Below are 19146 nucleotides of genomic sequence, written 5' to 3'. Positions count from 1 at the left end.
AGGGAAAGGGAAATTAGTTGAAACTGCTGAAATAGACAGCATGGGGCACATTTGCTCCAAGTGGAAATCCCAAACCCACAGCAGCAGTATGCAGTGGGAACCCTGACAGCCACTCCTGCCTCCTGTCCACATGTGGCTTGTAGACCTACTGCTGCTCTGCATTAGTGAGTGTCAGCCACATGACATTTCCTTATGTAGCTCATTGGCTCAGGAGCACTGGCCAGATATCTGATCCAGCCTGGGCAAATGTACAGTTTCAAATGTTTTTCAGTCATAATCACAGCAGAACTACTGAAGACTGCAATATGTAAGTATAGCATCAGGTCTGCAGCAGCCTTCCAGAGAGCAAGAATTTACTTTCTTATGAATGTGAAGAACCAGACTGCATTCTTGGACATGCAGCTGGAGTCCTCACCGCAGACAAATAAATTCTGTGATGCCATAGATTCTAATTTGGGAGGAAGGGGCAAAGTGACTATTTCTGAAGCTCTCTATAGACTACCAGACAACAACAAATTTAGACTGGAAGTGATTGTCCTGGAGAGGGAGACACAGATGGAGCACTGCAGCCCTGCAGGGCAGGAAGAAAGAGAAGGCATTCGGAGGGGCTCTAACCCTCCCTTCCAGAGCCAGCAGCTCTGCAGCTGGTGTGCATTTCCACAGTGCTCCTGAACAGCCTGCAGGCGACATCACAGCCTTTTGAGAAGCAGGGTCATGAGCTCTGCACTGCTCTCCTGGCAGGGCCATTCTGCCCCAGACACACACCAGCCTCCCACCTGTACTGCACAGCCAGAGTATGGCAAGTACCCCTCTGCAGGGTACAGACAGTCATTTTTATCTTCCAAGCTCTGAGCAAACATGACCTATGTAATCTCCCAGCTGCATGATGTAATCAATCAGCTTTGCTTCTTTTATTTTGCAGAGGAAGGAGCAGACATAAGTTTAAAAAGATTTTGCATCATATCTCAAAGACACTGCTAATGGAAGAAATGTGGGCCTATTTTTCTTGAGAGGAGAGAAATCTTACAGTGAATTAATATATCCAGTTTCCTTAATCCCAGAGGGGCAGCTCTGCTCTCAGAACAGCCATTCACACAGAGAATAGCACTCACCGACCTCGTCGCTTCTAGTTGCAAGCCATTGTTTATCAGGTTTGATTCATATACTTGTCTCTTCCTCTGTTAAAAGATATTGAACACTGTAAAACATCTGTTCCAAATTTCACTAAAAAATGTATGCATAGAAAAATGGAATTGCTTCCCCAAACCATCACTGTTATCTCTATAACACTTGATAGCTACTGTGGTGATATGTACAGTCCTACCTACTAATTAATCTGGATCAGGTTTTTTTTTGTCTGATATGTAATATTGCCCTCAAATGCAATTGTGGAGAACTTATCCTCTCAGTTTCTGGTACATTACAGAAGTATGTGACTCAGATTTTGAAAGTTTGTAAATCTACTCCTGAAATTTTGATCTCTTTCAACTTTAGTCACTAAGTGAACTACATTAATCTTCCTTTACGAAATGTTCATCTCAAATGCTTTCCATCCCACTTTCCTTCCAAAAACCTGTAACTTTATGCTTCTTGCACAGTAATCATATGAGTTCACACAGTGGTTCAAACTGTAGCATCCCAGTATATTTTAGTCCATGGACTACATCCCCAAAGGAAGAAGCTGAGAGCTGTAGCACTTGTAGAGTCAGTGGTGCTATTCCAGGAACATTTAATGTCCTCAGAAGAACACAACAAGTTTTTCTCAGTAAAAATCAAATTTGTGGATCATTTAAATTTCATTTCATAGTTACCAGCACTTGGCAGATAGTGAGTTACAAAAAACCTGAAATGTCTTTCCAGTCTTGAATCTGCTTCTCCATACAGATGACCTCCTCCCAAGAAACACAGGAACATCCCCTTTCCCCTCAAATACAAAATGTACAACTCCATAAGGGATTTACAAGAAATTTTGAAACTCCATGTGAAGCAATCAAATTTAAAAGCTATCTGCACCAACTGGGTAGTTTCTCAATGATTTATTTGTTTATGTGAGTCAAGGGTAGCCATCTCTCCCTGAGCTACAGACTGCTTGTCAAAACACCAGCCTGGGTAATGGGGGGCACCTGTAGGCAGCTGGGGCTGGGAGCTCTTAAGTGAGCAGTTTGCTGGAAGAAGATTAATTTAATGCACTGGGGGCTGAGAGCTTTATTCCTGTACCAGGTTAGGCTAGGGCTGTAGTGAGGTTCTCAGAGTGACCTGGGCATACTACTTTCTTATTCCCAGATTCCTTTCATGCCACTGGCCAATTTCTTTGTTGATTAATATGAGCTTAAAGGAATTGGCATCTCCTACTACAGGAACTTAAAGAAGAAGGACCCAGTGCTTTTTGTCATGTGGTTCTCTATAGCAATTCTAGCTGCCTTAAGATCTGTGCACAGGATCCAGACCTGTTGCTGCTGTGCACGACCAGAGTCAATGAATGACCCTCTAGATAAAGTCTTGGGAACTTGGATAGGTGCATAGAAAGCAGTCCTCAGGGCTAGACTCAAGGCTCACCCACTCTAGAGGCAAAAAGATGCTTCAGCAAATGGTAAAAATGGTAAAAATCGTAAAAATCTTCAGAAGTTCCACAGGAACAGGTCAGTTGTACACCCAAGTAAGTTTCATCCAGTTCTTGAATATTTTAAGATGGTTATAAGTCCCCAAACAAGAAAATGCTATTTTCCCAAAACTTTAGCAAGTCTTGAAATGAATAATTATAGAACTGAATAACAACATGAACAGCCTACCCCATTTATAGCTTATTATTTCCCAGCTGAGCAGCTGCATGTGGAAATGATCTCAATGGACTAATCTAATATTTTGTGAAAAAGTATTTTTCTTATCTGTTTTGGGTTTTCTGCCTTTTTATTCCAGTGAACATCACCTTCTACTCAAGCTAGGCACAAGAAGAGCCAAACATTTCAGTCTGTTTTTTTTTTTTCCTCTCATCAGTACTTATCATCTTTCTCCTTATTCCTTGCTCTTTCAGGACAAAATCACAACCCTAGACTTTGATAGCACTCTCCATGGAGGGATCTCTCCATGTCTCAATAATTCACTTGGCTATTGGAGACAGTATAATACTGTTTATATTTTTATCTTGTATATATATATATATGTGTGTGCAATATAGACATTTATGTAATATAGACATTATGTGTACATCTAATTATCTTTGTTCTACTGACAGCTCTAACTTAAAATCACAAATGTGAGTGTTTTTCTTGCAGTAATATATTTTCTTGCATTTTCAAGATATTCACCATTTATTTCATAGATAATAATGTTCTCCAGTCTCCTTTAAAGCTAAAGGTTTTCAGCCACCTTGGCTTATAAGAAAACGATGTAATGATTTCCTCTGAAATTTTTGTTTTATGAAAACTCAACCCTCTTATCAGTTCATTAATATATGTAACACACAACACACAGGAGTTTGTCACTCTAGTAACTCCTCTGCCATTTCATCCCACCTCTTTGCTTCTTCCACATTCACGTGGTTGTTTCTAAAGTGAATAATATTCAATCATGAAAGTATTTCAACCCAAGCAAATAAAACAGGCAGGGGGCTAAACACCTGTTTGATTTTCTCTCTAAATAGCCTAAAAATAGATGCAGAGCAATTCTCATTTGCAGAGGTCTAATACTATTAAAAAAAACCAACCCTTTTAATCAGATTCCTTTAATAATTGATTATGGCAAGGAGTTCCCCAAATTAATTTTGCCCTCAAAATCTTAGATGTATGTTGACAACATTAAGGTTCTAATAATGCATAAATTCAAATAGTGAGAAACAAAGCCTCTGGGAGGCTTTGCTAATTAGGGGCTTTGCTATTTTATATAAATGATTGAATTATGCGTATAGTGATCTATGGAGGAGCTAGACTTTTACCCAGAGGAGTCCGTAGTGGTTTTGCATTGACTGGGGAATACAGTATGTAGATATAACAGTTTATTAGGCTGGAAGGTGGAGACCATCCCAAGTTTATTTTAGTATCTGGCATTTTGCTCAGCTACCTGCAAGGATAAGTTGCAATAATAAAGCAATCATGGTAATGCTTCTGATCTAAATCTGACATAGGTTTTGATGATTGAAGGGCTAGTCAATAGACTAAGACACCTAGCATGCATAATCGTACACAGTCTTAAGAAAATGAAAGCAGAATGTAAGTAAATGCCAAGTATTACAGGCATGTGGAAGGATCAGCTTTTGCGAGCTGCTTTTTCACCACGGTGCTTTCAATTTCTGGTGATTGTCTTGCCAAGTTGAGGAAATTAACAAGATTGTGGGTCTGGAAATTGGTAGCAGACCGGTAGCACTTTTCCCCCCGTGTGTTGTAAATGGTAGGGAAGACTTGCTTTGATTACAGTGACAGAAGAATGCCAACTCATATCTTTGCTAAATTTCTTTTGTGCAAAGAGAGAAGTTCCCTACCACAATATCCATGTGGGTTCAGGGGAAAAAGCCTAACTAAAAAAGAGAGCTTGAATAGCCTCCTCTGCCTTACCTGACAGGCAACAGATAAATCACAGTCAATGAGAGAAAGTACATGGGGGCCAAAGCCTCCTCTGTGGAAAACAGCTGAAGGAAGTGAAGAGGATCATTGTAAAGATATTAGCTGCCTCACAGTTTCTTTGATGGTGTTTGGAAGCTTTCCTCAAATTCCCAGCTGTCAGCATCAGAAAACTAATTGATTGAGAAGCTCTGCTCTGTAAGCTTCTTTCCCTTACATTTGAAGACAATCATAAAAATACGAAGCAGGACATGCTATAGAGAATAAGCCCCCAAAAATGCAAACCCAAACAACTCCAAATACATATTTTCTGATATACCCTTTGATTTTAAGCCAGCCTCATGGTTTTTTGCAACCTGATCCGTGACCACACAGAACTGGTAATACTGCAGTCTAGCCCTGCCCTCAACAACAGCTTCCAGCCACCCTGTTTGGAAAGACCCATTTTTGACCTATGTTGTAACTGCAGAGTAACTCCCTCCTTCTATGTGTCTTCATATTCTTCTGTCATCTTTCCTTCCAAAGTAGTAAAGTTTGGGTTTGTGGTTGCCCCAGGATCAGAGGTATTATTTCAGTGAGTTTCTGCTTCAAAACCAAACCATCCAGCTGAGATGAAGGCTGGTGTGACCACCCTCCTCCCAGTGCCAAAGGTCCCTTCCATATTTATCAGACTTCCTGAGCAGGTTGGCTGAGCACACCACAGGCATGAGCCTGTCATTCTCTACTGCCTCAAATCACTGCATAAAATGGCACAGAGATACCCTTTTACCTGTAAACCCAAGTGCTGTTCTCTCACGGCAGGTATGACACATGCTAAGCTGTGGGAAAAGTATAATTCTTGTTTGAAAAGTTACCCAAGCTTACTTTTGTTCACTTTTTAAATTATTTTTGTGGTTTTATTGTTGTTGGTTATCTGAACTAGACAACTATAGAGGCGGGAACTGTTCATCATTTGCTTATGAAAACAAAATTCTCCAGCTCTGCTTAAGTTCTCTGTACTTAAAAAGCCCCAATGAGATATATGTACTACTCTCCATGAGTGATAGTTTCATTCCATTTGAAAAAAAAAATAATAAAAAATCTATTTCTGGGAAGCACAGATTCCTCCATGGCTGGAAATTAAGGTTTTGCCCACATTCCAATTTAAATTATTAACAATCTTTCTGTTTATTTCTGTTGGGGGGAAACAGATAGAATAAAATTCTGCATTGATTTATCTTGAATTTACCTTTCTGGCCCTGATCCTTTGAGTTTCAACAGTGAGCTCCTTTAGGACCTCAACAAATGAAACTGGTATTTGGGAGCATTCCTGAAGAGACTGGCAGTATTAAAATTCTATTCTGATGGTAACCTATCCTGACAAATGGGGTACATAAATTGTAGATTTAAAAGATACGCTTTGTGCAAGAATTTCAATTGCTTGCAAGGTACAGTTTCTGGAATCTTCTCCTGGCAGTCTCATTTTTGCTAGTGCTTGCAAAATTAATTGTATACAAACTTTAAAAAAGTTTGGAGTTTGAATTGAGTTACATATTTGAAACTTGTCTACTAGCTTTTAGATCTATAAATTATGTTAGATGCTTCCCTGAGGTTGTCATTTCATTAGTTTGACTTTGCCTACTCTAAACCAGATTTCAGAAACAGATGAAAATAAGAGAAACCCTGTGGATCTCCAAGAGCTTCAGAATCCCATATTTTTTTCCCTTCTATCAAATCACATACATGTTTTATTTCCTGCTGTCCTCTGAGGTACTTTCCCAAGAATATTGCTCACTACTATAAACTAATGCTGAACCATTCCATTACATTTATCCAAATATTCAGAAAAAGAGCAGAAAGCCATTCAAATCCAATACAATGATGCTCCCAGGATCTGAGTCTTCTCTTGCTGCAGAACATGTGGATCTGTGCCCTGTTTCTCTGAATTCAGTCAATTGGATGCCTAGGTTGTGGTCTGATTTTCAAATCCTTCTGTCTAAATTCAGTAAGAATTTGGGGACTCCTCCACATTCATAATGTATCGTAAAAAAAACACCCACTGCAGCACACAAAACATTTCCCTTCAGAAATCTACAGATGTCCACTAATAATTTGAATTCTGAAGCAACTTCCACATCCTGCTGGTGGAGTGGGGTGGGGTGCTGTGTGTGTCAGGCAGATTTTTTTCCCAGTGACAAATCTCTAGATTTCACAGACTTGTAACATTGCGCACAATAGCAGAAAACTTGCTCCTGACTCCAGCGACATGAGGATGTCACCCTATGGGAAGAGACTTCATTAATCTTCTATTTTTCAGGAAGCTGGAGTTTCCAAATTTTGTGCACAATAAAGCTCTGGATAATAGCTCTATAAAACTGTCAGGGAAGTCAAAGAAAGAGTAGCATGGGCAAGGAACCTATCTGTGCTTAAAGCACCCTGAATTACACAAGATGCTACTTATAAAATTTGGCATTTTCAGTTGATCATTAATCAGACAGTGACATATGTAGTATTTAAAACTGATTGCACATGGTAATGCTCCTTATTTTGGTAGCATTTCATCACAAGGGTGGAAGTCATTTGTCTCAGAAAAAATTACAACCAAATCAAAAACAATGTGAGTAAAGACCAGCTATAAAGTGGGCTTATGCCAACATTGATAAGATCTGAGTGTGTCTTGGACAGCACCAACCCCACACCATTCTGGGAACTGTGATAGGCCAAAATGTTAATTTCCTTCCTGAAATTCTAAGGTTGTAAAGCTGCACCATAAATGTAATCTTAATTTCAATCTCAGATATAAGGTATACGTGTACAGCCCCCCTGTTGCTTGAGCTTCTGCTTATGCATGGAAATTCTGGTTTTGGCTTCCTTCTGACACATCCCAGTCACCCATAGCTCGTGTGTCACTCTCCTGCAGTACTCCTGTCCATACAGGTTTTGTTGGCCACTTTGCTGTCAGGCTGCACAGCTGGTTCTTGTTCAGTTGCTCTCCACAAAAACCACTGGGGCCTCTTCCACAGAACTGCTCCCCAGCCACTTTGTCTTTGTCTTCCCCTTATCTGGTCACTTGTCTGATATGGTCTTGTCCTCACATGTGTTGGGTGTAGGCAGATTGCTTCCTCTTCCTCAGCACACCATACAGTCAACGTGGCTGCAGACCTTTGTGGAACTAAGACCTTGGAAAGTAAAGTTTTTATGCAAGCACCTACCCACAATCTCCTGGTCTAATTATTAATGGTTTCATTCTGGCTAATGTCTTAACATTAATGCTGCACTGAAAATACTACTCCACTGCTCACATTTAATTTCCATCACTACTTAGAAAAGATGCTCATTATATTTTTAATATATTTGGGCAATGGCCAAGTATTACAAACATAAATGTAAAATGCTAATTGATAAAAACAATTCTTTCCAAAGGGGCAGCTTTTTTGTCTAATTACCTCTTTCAATTAATTTATATTGCTGATCCTGTGATCATGTGTAATACAACATCCACCCACGGCAGGACTCCCTCAAACCCTACTAACGACATTCCTTATGGCTGTCCTGTTAATGCCAACAACAACACTGTGTAATGAGTATCAACCAACTTAGCTACGGGCCTTTTTACTCCTACTCTTCTATTTCCTAACTGCTAAATTATTATTTGTATACGAGCTGCTTTCAGTGATATCTTTGTCCCTGCCTGTCTGTACCAGAGGCTGCTGCTGGAACATGGATTATTACTAAAGCAGAGGAGGATGTGGGTGGGCAGGTGGGGGAGTGCAGATGCCACGGGAACAATCTCATGGATGCTTATTTCTCAGACAGTTCAGTGGAATGGTAGAGCTCATTTTTGTGACCCTGTGTGCCATAATGAATGCAGTCCTGTGATGGAACTGATCAAAGAATAATAGCTGAAATGATTAAAGAATAATACTTAATCTATTACTGTAATTCATTGATGAGCTATGGAGCTGTGGATGCTAGGGAGCATCAAGAAGTCACTGGCTTGAGTCAGAAACTTTGCAAAGTCTCTAGCAAAGAAGAAGCTGCTGAAGTGCTAGGGGAAAGAATTATACAAGAAAAATTCTGGTGGCAGATGTGTAGTTATTTCCCTTAAACAACTTAGCTATGTTATCAGAAGTCAGCAGAATGTCAGCAACTGTGTTCAGAATTTTGGTCTGGAGCAACTGTACATCCACCTCCTTTGGGTTCCTCTGAATACTCTGATTTTATTACCAAAGTCCATTAGGGGCCTAATTGAATCACCGTAGGTACAGAAAATTTTCCCAGTGTGAAGGTCTTGGTGTCCAGCTCTAACCTGACACTGGCATTTTCCTGCTCACGTCTTCTGAAGGGTGGCCTCCGAGGAGGATGCTCTGGGGTCACCAAGCACAGGCTGACAGACACGATGGGCAGCGCTCTGCCCATGTACACAGCAATCCAGTGCCTCGAGCCCTGTTCCCTGCTCAGTCTGATGGGCTTCAGTCTCCCAGCTCCCAGCTCTGAGGATAAGTAAAGCAATTGCTGCTCTGGGTGAGGGCACCGTCCTTTCTGCCCACAGCTCTAACACCCAGTATATGAAAAATAACTCACCTTTTGCTTTTTACGATCACTCCTCTTATGACTCATTTTTTTACTTTCATCTTCATACACCAAAACAAAGTCAATTCTTCGCTGCCCATCTTTGAAGAACAAGGAGTCAGGCTTATCATCAAAATCCACCTGAAAGGCAGGTGGCATAGGTTAATATGAAGATCTTAACTTGCTAGTTCCTTGCCCTTTACACAGTATTTCAATGAACACAGAAATTCAACCTAAATCAGCCTTGTGTAACAGGAAGCCCAAAATGATAAAGTTGCACAGAACAAAATAAAGAAAAATAAATTATTCAGAGGAATTTGTCAGGTCTCTGCATGACATCAAATCAACAGAACCTTGACTTAACTTTCTTGTTTAAATATGGTACATTAGATTTTCATAATGAGAGAAGCACTGGGATGCAGCACCAGTACCAAATAATGCATCTGTCTAGTAATTTGTACACCATCATGGACATATCATTAAATAGTTTGTCTATAAAATTGTTATTGCCTGATGTGAGTCTCAGAATTAGTGCATTCCCATCTGTTCCCTTACCTGAACAAATGTAAGCATCTCTGCAATTACTAAAAAAAATAAAAACAAGCAGTAGTTTCATGCATGCTTGTACTTAAAATCACCACTGCCAAGAGAACAAAGAACATGGTCAGACCAGAGATGAGATCTCCAAACAGACACATATTATGTGGATTTATTTCTCATTTTATCTGCAACAACTCAGCAAGCAAAAACACATTGTTGTGTGCCACACATCCATCATGTTATAACAGATGCCAAAATCAAAAGTTTTAATATATCCATAAGCCATTATCTAGTCCCTGGAGGAAAGTAGGATAGATTGTCATATCCACTAATAACATCTTAATGTGCTATTTCATGCGTGAAACGATACAGATACTTTGGTGACAGGGAAACCTGAACGCTTGAATAAGGATTTTGTAGTTTCTTAGAGTACTCGGGGGGCAGTCTCACACATTACCAGCCCCCTCCTTTCAGGTAATATGCAGCTGTAATGTTATCCAAATCATGCTATGTAATGTGCACCAGCCTCCCAGGTACTTGGCCAAATCCATCCATGCTGTTAACAGAGGCAGTGCCACGGGAGTAGATTGGTACCGAATCCTGAAGTGGGACTCAGCACGGCATTAGAGACAGGAACATCTCCAAAGCTGGCAAGGCTCCCACACGGAACTGCAGAGGAGCCTTGGCCTCCAGCTGACTGGGCAGGGAGGGTTGGCCAAGCCAGGATCAGATCAGGAAAAATGATACAGAATAATCTCTTGCATCTGCTGTGGATGTGGCAATGATTCCCAGATGTCCCATCCCTGGAATTCCCCTGTCAGTTCAGACCAAATTTCGTGAGACATGCCAGGTCAGGTTTTGGAGGTCTAGGATGTCTGGTCCACAGAAAGACCACAGAAATGTGGTAATGAAATGTGGTCTATGGGGTTAGAAACCCCAGCAGCACGGCCTGAAATGGTTGTTCTTCAACTGTGAAGAACCAAGAACAGTGTCAGTCTTCAGCCAGGAACACCCAAGTTACAGGGAGCATATAGTGTTTTAGGAACCACATGTCAGTTTTTCCAAAACAAATTTTCTCATGGTTTTGGTTTTTTTTTGCAAAACCTCTCCCTGTAGATTATTCTGTAACTGTTTATTGGCTGAACCAAAACAGGCGACCAAGAGGTGTCTCCCTGTAATTATGACAAAATTTCCATATTTTAAATAAACTCGGGGTAGTTTAAACTCACAATTTTTTAATGTTGCATGTGCAAAGGCTAGGACCTGCTGCAAAGAGGTCCTGTTGATTTAGTTGCTTCAAAGTCTGAGCAGATTCTTGAATAGAACAGTTTTCTTTGAATGCCACCTGTGTGTTGGGACTTGTGACAAACCTGACAGCAAGCAGCTGCTGACACACATACACATATGGCCAGTATACACACATTCTGCATGTTAGTTTCACAGCCTGGGATAGGATTTAGAGACTACCTAGCCAGTCACCAAATCAACATACAATAGCATATTGTGAAAAAAGTTTTAGGAAATAAAGGGCATTCAATTTCCAGATGACATCATCAGACCACAATGACACCGACTATCTCTATCAGCCAAAGCAAGTCAGAGGTGTGAATTTCTAAATTCTTGAAACATGAAGTTAGCATAGTCCTATCAAGAAATCAGAATTGGCTGTGACAAGCTTTCCTCCTGCTGAGGACTAGTCACAGGTGTAAAACACAGCCTTGCTGCTGTAATTTCCAATCTCATTTAAAACATAACCATGGTGATTTCATGCTGACAAGATTGGCTATTGGGAGGAAAGCACCACCAACAGCCAACAGCCCCTGTTGGGACACAGCCTGAGAGCTGCTGCTGTCCCCTGGGACCCCAGCGGCTGAGACACATCGCGGGCTCCGATGGCTCCGTGCTGCAATGTGGAAACACAGGGCCCACATCCTGTGAAAATCAGTAACAGGGGGAAGGGTTGTCACTGAATAAAGCATGAGGCCTTTTAACTGGACTTTTTCCTCTTTGGAATCTTAGAAACATCATTATAATAACTTCTGTTTAAAGACACACAGTTTAGTTGTGAAAGTCAAGCCTCAAAAGCATAAAAGTAGTAATAGCTTTAGCTTTTTTTTTTCACTGCAGCTTTTAGCACATTTTCTAATATGACCTGTCCTCAGGATAGAAAAAGACATGGAAAAGAGCAAACATCAAATCAAGTTTTGATAGGAGAGGATTTGATGGTGATTTGTGTTACATAATTTCACTGAGTAGTTTTCCTTTAAATATAGTCTTTTTTAAGCTTAAAAAAGCAGTGATAATTGGATTATCATTAATAATTAATAATATTAAAAACTATTATACAATAGTTATAAAAAAACAATTTATAAAATCTGCTTGTTAATCCAGCATTCTGACTGATAAATTTACTTACATAAATGTTGTCATTCACAGTTGTGTATAACTGTTATTATATGTATACACCTTTGTCTCTCACACACCATGCACATATAAATTGAATATAGCTGAAAGATTAATAAATATCGGACTGCATGAATCCAGATACACAGAAGTTTATACTTATGGAGTTAACTTCTTATATGTAATCTCCATCTCTTTTAATCACAAGGACATTGTTCAGCTGGCCATTCCCTAGGCATTTTATGTATCAATAAAATAGTAAAGAATTGATTCATGAAGCCTGAATACTTCAGAGATCAAGATTTAGACCTACACAAATAGATTGTTATGTAGCTCATAATAAATTAAATATTGGTCAATTAAAATTAAGAAGTAAAATGTAAAAGAGAAGGTAATAGCCAAGTTTCCAACAGCCACATTAACTTACTTGTGTGGTGTATTTTGTAATCCCAAATGGATAGCTGGTAATGAAAAATCATATATTATTCAACATAACTACCTAGGGAAAAACAGGACTGGAAACCAAAAAGATGTAATGTACTTTGAAGTTAGCATTTCCTTTGAGACAATGTTTGTTTTGGGTTTTTTTAATATGTAATATTATTTGACAGTTTTACAAATGTTGCTATCATACCAGTGCACACAAGCTCGCATGCATAGACAAATTAATGGGACTGAAATTTCAATACACAGTTTTTTAAAGTATCAGTAGCAAACTATAGCTCCAAATAATGAACAGGCCCATTGGCACCTCATCTAAAATACAGGACTATTTACTGCACTATTTAATTTTTTAGCCTTGGCATAAATACGTTTTTAAGTACTGATGGAGGCAATCAGTTGTGCAGTCTAATGTTTTAATAATACTGTAATGAACAGCAGGTTAATACTGATTAACACCACTAATAAAAAAATATATATCTATATAGCTGCAAAATACTAATTATACTTAGCACAAAATCTGCAGCCTTTAATAACTGTCCAAGTGCTGTACAACCAACTGCTTGCCTACCAGGGCACTATCAGGTGCTTTTTAACAGAAGGAATCTGAAGGAGAGAAGGGCCTGGCCAGGAATAAAGTTTTTTGTAACCCTGAGGTTACAGTTCTGTGGGCTATCCTAGAGCAGCATGGCCACGTCCATGCAGCTGAACCTCTGTGTTTCTGTTCAGAACAGGTCAGATCAGGTGAGCATCACAGGCTCTTCAGGGAACATGACCTGCGGCAACAGAAAGCCCACAAATGTGCATAATGCAGGCACCACCTCCTCACCAAATGCCTTCTCCCTGCTGGATTCTCTCAGTGCCAGCAGGTGCACACCCAGGGGGTGGGTGTGGGATCCTGCTGCAGCTGGGAAGTGCTGCACTGCTGCAGCCACACTGAAGGCACTGGTCATGAGCAGTCCTCTGCCATCACCCCCTTCCCTCACACACCTTATCTTCCTACTCCCCGAGTGTGTCCCCTGTGGCCACCTCGGCAGAGGAATAAGGAGCTTAGTGCCCTCTGGTAATCCAGCACGAGCCATCACCAGCCAACAGCACCGGCTCTCGCAGACCCAGCAGCACTTGGAAAAGGGGCAAAGGGGGGCAGGAAGACAAGCTTGCCCCAGCACAGAAGGCTGAGGGAACTGTTTTGGCTTCAAATGCCCACACCATGGAAGGTCCCCTCAGCCCCTGGACTCAGAGTTCATCAGGAGGGAGATTTCTGTGTGCCCTCCACACCTCTAACCAGGCTCGCTGGTGTCTAAGGGGAGCTGCTGTGTCTCTCTGAGAGCTGCCCTGTAGTCATGGCTACACGTGATGCCTGCAGTAGAGTGAAGGAGAACATGCAGGCAGAAAGCTCCTTTCAGCAGCAGCCGTGTTCCAGGGAGGAAAAATGGCTTGGCACTTCCAAGAAACCTGCCTCACTTTTCCAGGCTTCTCTAGGCATGATATAGTTAAATATTCAGTGGGGATAATGGTGGGATGGGCAGCACAGAGACAAGCAGGAAGAAAAATATGTGCACAGGAATTGCAGCTATTTATTGTTTGCTATACCCTGAACAAGCACAGTATTGTAAGCTGGATTTTTTAAATAACAAGAGATTTTGCAGGAATGATTTATCTAACTGGAAAGATGAAAGAAGTGCTTTATTTTGCCTGCAAGAGCCTTTGGTGTGACTGCCAATAGCGCCAAATGTAATCATTACTGGAGAGATAAACTACTTGTCTGCAACCTCACATAATTTTCAGACGTGCTTCAAAATAGCATCCTGCAGCATGCCAGTGAATAAATCAGTACTGGGAAAGAAGAGAGCAGAGCAGAGCCTGTGCAACATTGCCTCTGCTGATAGGCACCTGCAAAAAATCCTCCCACTGGGGCACAGAGACAGGAACAGGGGGGGACTGCAGGTTGCACTTCAGTTGTGGGTTTTTGATGGGAAAAATTTCAGTGACTAATTAGGACCACAATTATTTCTCTCTGTCTGCTTCAGGAAACATTAAAACAAGTAAATAAAAAGAAAACAAACTATATTACCAGGGTATCAGAAAACATAATTATTTATAAATGACTTTGAGATCATCTGAAGAAAATGTTGCTGAAATACAAAGTTCTTCTTACTATCACAGCCACATAAAATGATTTTTTATTGCTTTAGGTTCTGAGCAACCAATAGAGACAACTTTCTGACATTAAAATCAACACAAGCATTTATTTCTGGATTATATTGATATACATAATATAAAAGATAGTACTGGAAAATGTAAGTTAATTTGCATATTGCATAATAATGTTGGTCTGTCTCTGGAGGACCACAAAACTGCTGTGCCTTTAATATTTTCCTTTATTATTAATATTTTTAATAACAACAGAGGACTGTTTTCGTTCTCTTTTTAGCAATAATGTGAATATTAGCAATCAGAAGAAGATTTTTTTTTCATTTCCTCAACAAGCAAAGGAATTTCAGCTATGTAACAAACTGAAATAAACTGAGACTAAAGAGAAGTAGAAAAAAATATGGGGTGTCACTACAGTCATGCATTTCTGTCAGCAGAAAGCAGCTGGTACCCGGCCAGGCATTGGGATGCCTTGTCCTCTGAGCTAAGTTTGGACCAGACACCCACTTGACTTCCTGTCTGAGCGTCAGGTTGCTGCTGGCTGCAGGAGGAATTCCAGTTACTCCTGATTAGAGAGAGACCAAACAGCCTTACTTTTAAAGAAAATGAAGAAAGTGCTCACTGAGAACCTGCTTTTCAGCAACTCCCACCTTTCATGGGATGCAAGAGCTGGGAAATTCAGTCTTTTGAACTTCCCAGAAGCCTTCTTGCAGAAGAAATTGTGTGTGAGGGGCAGCAGTAATAGAAAGTTTAAAGAAGTTAACCTTGTCTCTGCAGATATTCACTCTCAAAAAAAATCTATTTAAAAAAATCTCTAATAAAATCTTGTTACATGCCAATTCAACTTATCTACCTACAAAGCAGATAAGCTGCAAAATGAAACAATTCAAGGAAAAGCCTTGAATTAATGCTGTCTGTGCAGTTTTGTCTTCCTTGTACATGTTGTTTATGATACATTATTAAATTGTAGCATCACATGCCATACTTCTATGCCCCTTGTAGTAGTTATGGAATACTCCTTATTATATCTTCATTTAATGTCGCTGTAGTTTTTTGAATTTTTTTTATTTGTTGGATTTTGTTTTGTTGTTTGGTTTTTTTTTTTTTTGTTTTGGTTTGGTTTTTTTGTTACACCTCATCTAAATAGTTTAAACGCTTAAAATAGGGATTTCCTTCTGACAATGCTTTTGGTATTCTCCTCATAGAATCACAGTGTTTTGCAAGTGTTCTGAAACTTAGTTTTAAAAGATCCTCCAGGACAGAAAGCAACAGTATAACTCTCATTTTAATGGTCATAAGGCATCTAAACATCTATGCCAAAACCTGTTCACTGTCTCCTAAATGTGGAGCTACAGCTTTATGCAGCAGGACAGTGACATCTTTCCAGAGAGCTCAGCAATTCTCTCTCTTCAAAGAGCAATACAATCAATTCTGGGTCCTCATGTCACTGTCTTGCAAATGCAAACGGGGCCATGGATGTTCTCCTTTGGCACACATGAAAAAGAAAATCTGGCTGCAACTCTACAAGTCTTGCACAAAAATTCTTTAGCAGGGGTTGTCCAATTATCCAGGACCAAACTCAGTTTTTCTAGTGGTAAGAGCCTCTCATTCCTTTGCTGCAATTTCCTGCCACATTTAAAGCTTTATGAAGTACCACAAACAATATCCTCACAGATTTTTGGCTTTTTGGAGATAATTGTCCTATTCATGTGCCAAATGAGGCAGGAATCTTGTGGCAAACTTAGCTTATGGTCCCATAATTACAGAAAGCACCATAAGAAGAACAGGACTGTTTCTATTAACCAATAATTTACTTAGTTTTGGCTCCTCAGAAGAACTTGTAAAATCAAATCAAATTTCCAGAATACTTCTGGCTGCAACACACGATCTAAGTTTAGACAAAAGTCACACTACTTCCCTTCCATTCAACCTTTTCAGGTCAGGCTTCCTCTTCAGTCTCTGCTGCTAGCTACAATTAGCCCTAATGCACTTAGCAGAGGTTCAGCAGATGTCAATTTTGTCTTTCCGTCTCCTCCAACCCACTGAAACTATCTAGATCAATAAGGAGGACTTGGCACAGAAGGAGCAGTGCAGAGATGCTGCTAAAACTGAGAAGAAACTACAGTTGCTGGTAAACATGAGTAACGAAAAACAAAAATCAATTTTGACCACCAATTTTCAGTAGAAATAAAAATAAATTCTACCAAGACTGTTCAGAGGAGACTGTTCTAACCACAAGGTATACAGCATTCCAGCTGTTTTGATACTATTTCACTTTGTAAAAGTACGTAAAAAAATCAATGAACCACAAGGAGATTCTAAAATAAGGATTTTTATAACATCAAAGTCTAGGCACTCAATTGGGAAATGGAAGCTCTTGATTGCACCTCATGCTTCAAAAATGCTTAAACAGCTTCAAATTAACACCTTGCTGCAAAACACAGGGTCAGGGGAGATGAGGATGTCCACCTCCCAGAAGGAAACCAATTTCCAGTTCCTTTGGATATGGGTTTCCTATGACATCTGAGGCAGGGGTTCTTGAGATAGAGCCAGCAGCCTTTCAGCTGCAGAAAATCTTAGGTGAGCTGGGAACTTTGAACTTTGGACAAAGGGAATGGACACCTCCAGGTCTTTCTTTTTCCTGCCAGTTCAATCTCTGGAGTAAGGAATTTCTTGGTGTCTCCAAGCTTTCTTAGAGCTTTCTTGGGTATGTGTGTTTATATGTAGGATATATTCAGAACTACTTATTCTTGTATACACACAGAGAAATCCTATACATTTGTGAACAAAATTACATAGAGAGAGGAGGTGTGTGTGTATATATCAGTTTATAGTGAATTTATATGGGTCACTTATAATTGAGTCCAGTGCCTGTGACAACCTGTGCTTGCAGAGCTGAGCCAATTACTTCAAGTACCTTTAGGGAAATGGGGATTACAGCAACTTAGATTTAATCACAAAGATGAGCTGCATGTGATGCAAATGCAAAGGAATGCTAGTCTTCTGGAACAGCTAGTGGACTGCTGCATACCTACAGGAGAAGATTTTACAGGTATTCACAGTTAAAGTAAACAGGTACCCACCCATTCAGGAGTATGAAGGTTTTGCTGGTCTGGCACAGTTCCATAAGTGGGAACAATCACCTGGTTCAGTTCCAAGACTAAAATGAAACATAAAAAATGAAAATAATTTAGCATTTTTTGTGGTATGGCTGTTCCATGGATTTATAGGTTGTTTTTTTAAATTTTTTTTTATTAATGCTTTGTGGAGAATTCAGTTTATTGCACTTATTTAGTGTTCAGAAATAGAACAATTGTGTGTCACACTTCAGTTGCTATCAGCAGTTGGCAAGAAAGTGAAACACCAGGATGATAAGGTAATGCTAGGAGAACATTTTGGCAGTGATGCATCCCTACAGTGATGCAAACAGTAGTAGTATTTTACTTTAGTAGCATTTTACTAGTTATTTAGTGTTTCAGAAACTCCATGGACATTGTAGCAGAAGTTTATTTTTCAATGAATAAAGAGTACCAGAACTGGCTGCAGCTGTGCAAATAACCCTAGCTCATGCTGGCTGTTCTTGTCAGGCAAGAACAAATTACAGTAGCAAAGAATTTTTCACAAGGCTTGGAATGGGTGTTATACAGGCCGTGATACTGTAACATTCACTCAGTAACACATAACCTAAAAACACACCTACAACAACGGTGGGTATTGATGCCTCAGCTACTCCTCACCTGTTCCATCAATACCTGTTAAAAACTAACAACCTAGAAACTGAATTGGTTTCCTGAAAATACGACATGAACTAAAAATGGCTTTGTCAAATATGCTACTGCATGAAGCCATTACCAAGCACACTGGGAAGGCTGGCTACCAAATCAAGCCCTGGATAACACACAAATTCATCCTAATAAAGCTACTGGAAATAAGGTAAAGAAGCTCTACAATTGCTGCAAGGTATTTGCAAGGTTTCATTTCTTCACAACTATTTTTGTTTCTTAAGGAGAAGTCAGATAACATCCTGAGGCTGAAGATGATAACATCCTGAGGCTGAAGATAACATCAAGTAGCTGAAGGGAGCAGGCTGCTTCCTTCCTATGCATGGCAGGCAGATGGATCCCATCTGTTATTTTTAGATCCCTAAAGCTGAGATGCATCTTAGTTAAGTCTGTCCTGTGCTGAGGAAGGGCCATGGATAACACAGGTACCTAAATGCCAGTGCTGTCTGGAAAGGACAGCCTCAACCTACCAAAATGCCAAAATACTAAAAGATCTCCAACTCTAAAATAATTAGCCTATAGTACTTTTAAAATAGCTCAACACCCGTTAGATACAAAGGCAGGAAGAACAAAACTGATGTGCCTGGTTATGCTTTGGTTTAGTTTAGCTCTTTTTTTGGTTGGGTTTGTTTGGTTTTGGTTGTTTTTAGCTTAAAACCTTCATTGCTAAATGGACAAATTTTCAAGACATTTTAAGAAGCTTTTCTTTTTCACTGATGATA

General features: G+C 39.9%; 1 protein-coding gene across 1 annotated transcript in view; it reads right to left on the bottom strand.

Annotated features, from left to right (window-relative positions):
* ANO6 (anoctamin 6) overlaps window positions 1-19146 on the bottom strand; it is a 71268-nt gene that overhangs the window by 26827 nt on the left and 25295 nt on the right. The window contains exons 2-4 of the mRNA XM_039727007.1: window positions 17726-17802; window positions 9117-9245; window positions 1113-1178 (exon numbers count right to left, since the gene is read on the bottom strand). Coding sequence (XP_039582941.1) covers window positions 1113-1178; window positions 9117-9245; window positions 17726-17802 — 272 coding nt within the window. The remainder of the gene's footprint in view (window positions 1-1112; window positions 1179-9116; window positions 9246-17725; window positions 17803-19146) is intronic.

This window comes from Passer montanus, unplaced genomic scaffold (genome assembly GCF_014805655.1).
Source record: "Passer montanus isolate IOZ18808 unplaced genomic scaffold, ASM1480565v1 scaffold6, whole genome shotgun sequence".
NCBI classification, from domain to species: Eukaryota; Metazoa; Chordata; class Aves; order Passeriformes; family Passeridae; genus Passer; species Passer montanus.
Note: the sequence above shows the minus strand (reverse complement) of the source record. Positions and strands in the feature narration are given on the sequence as shown.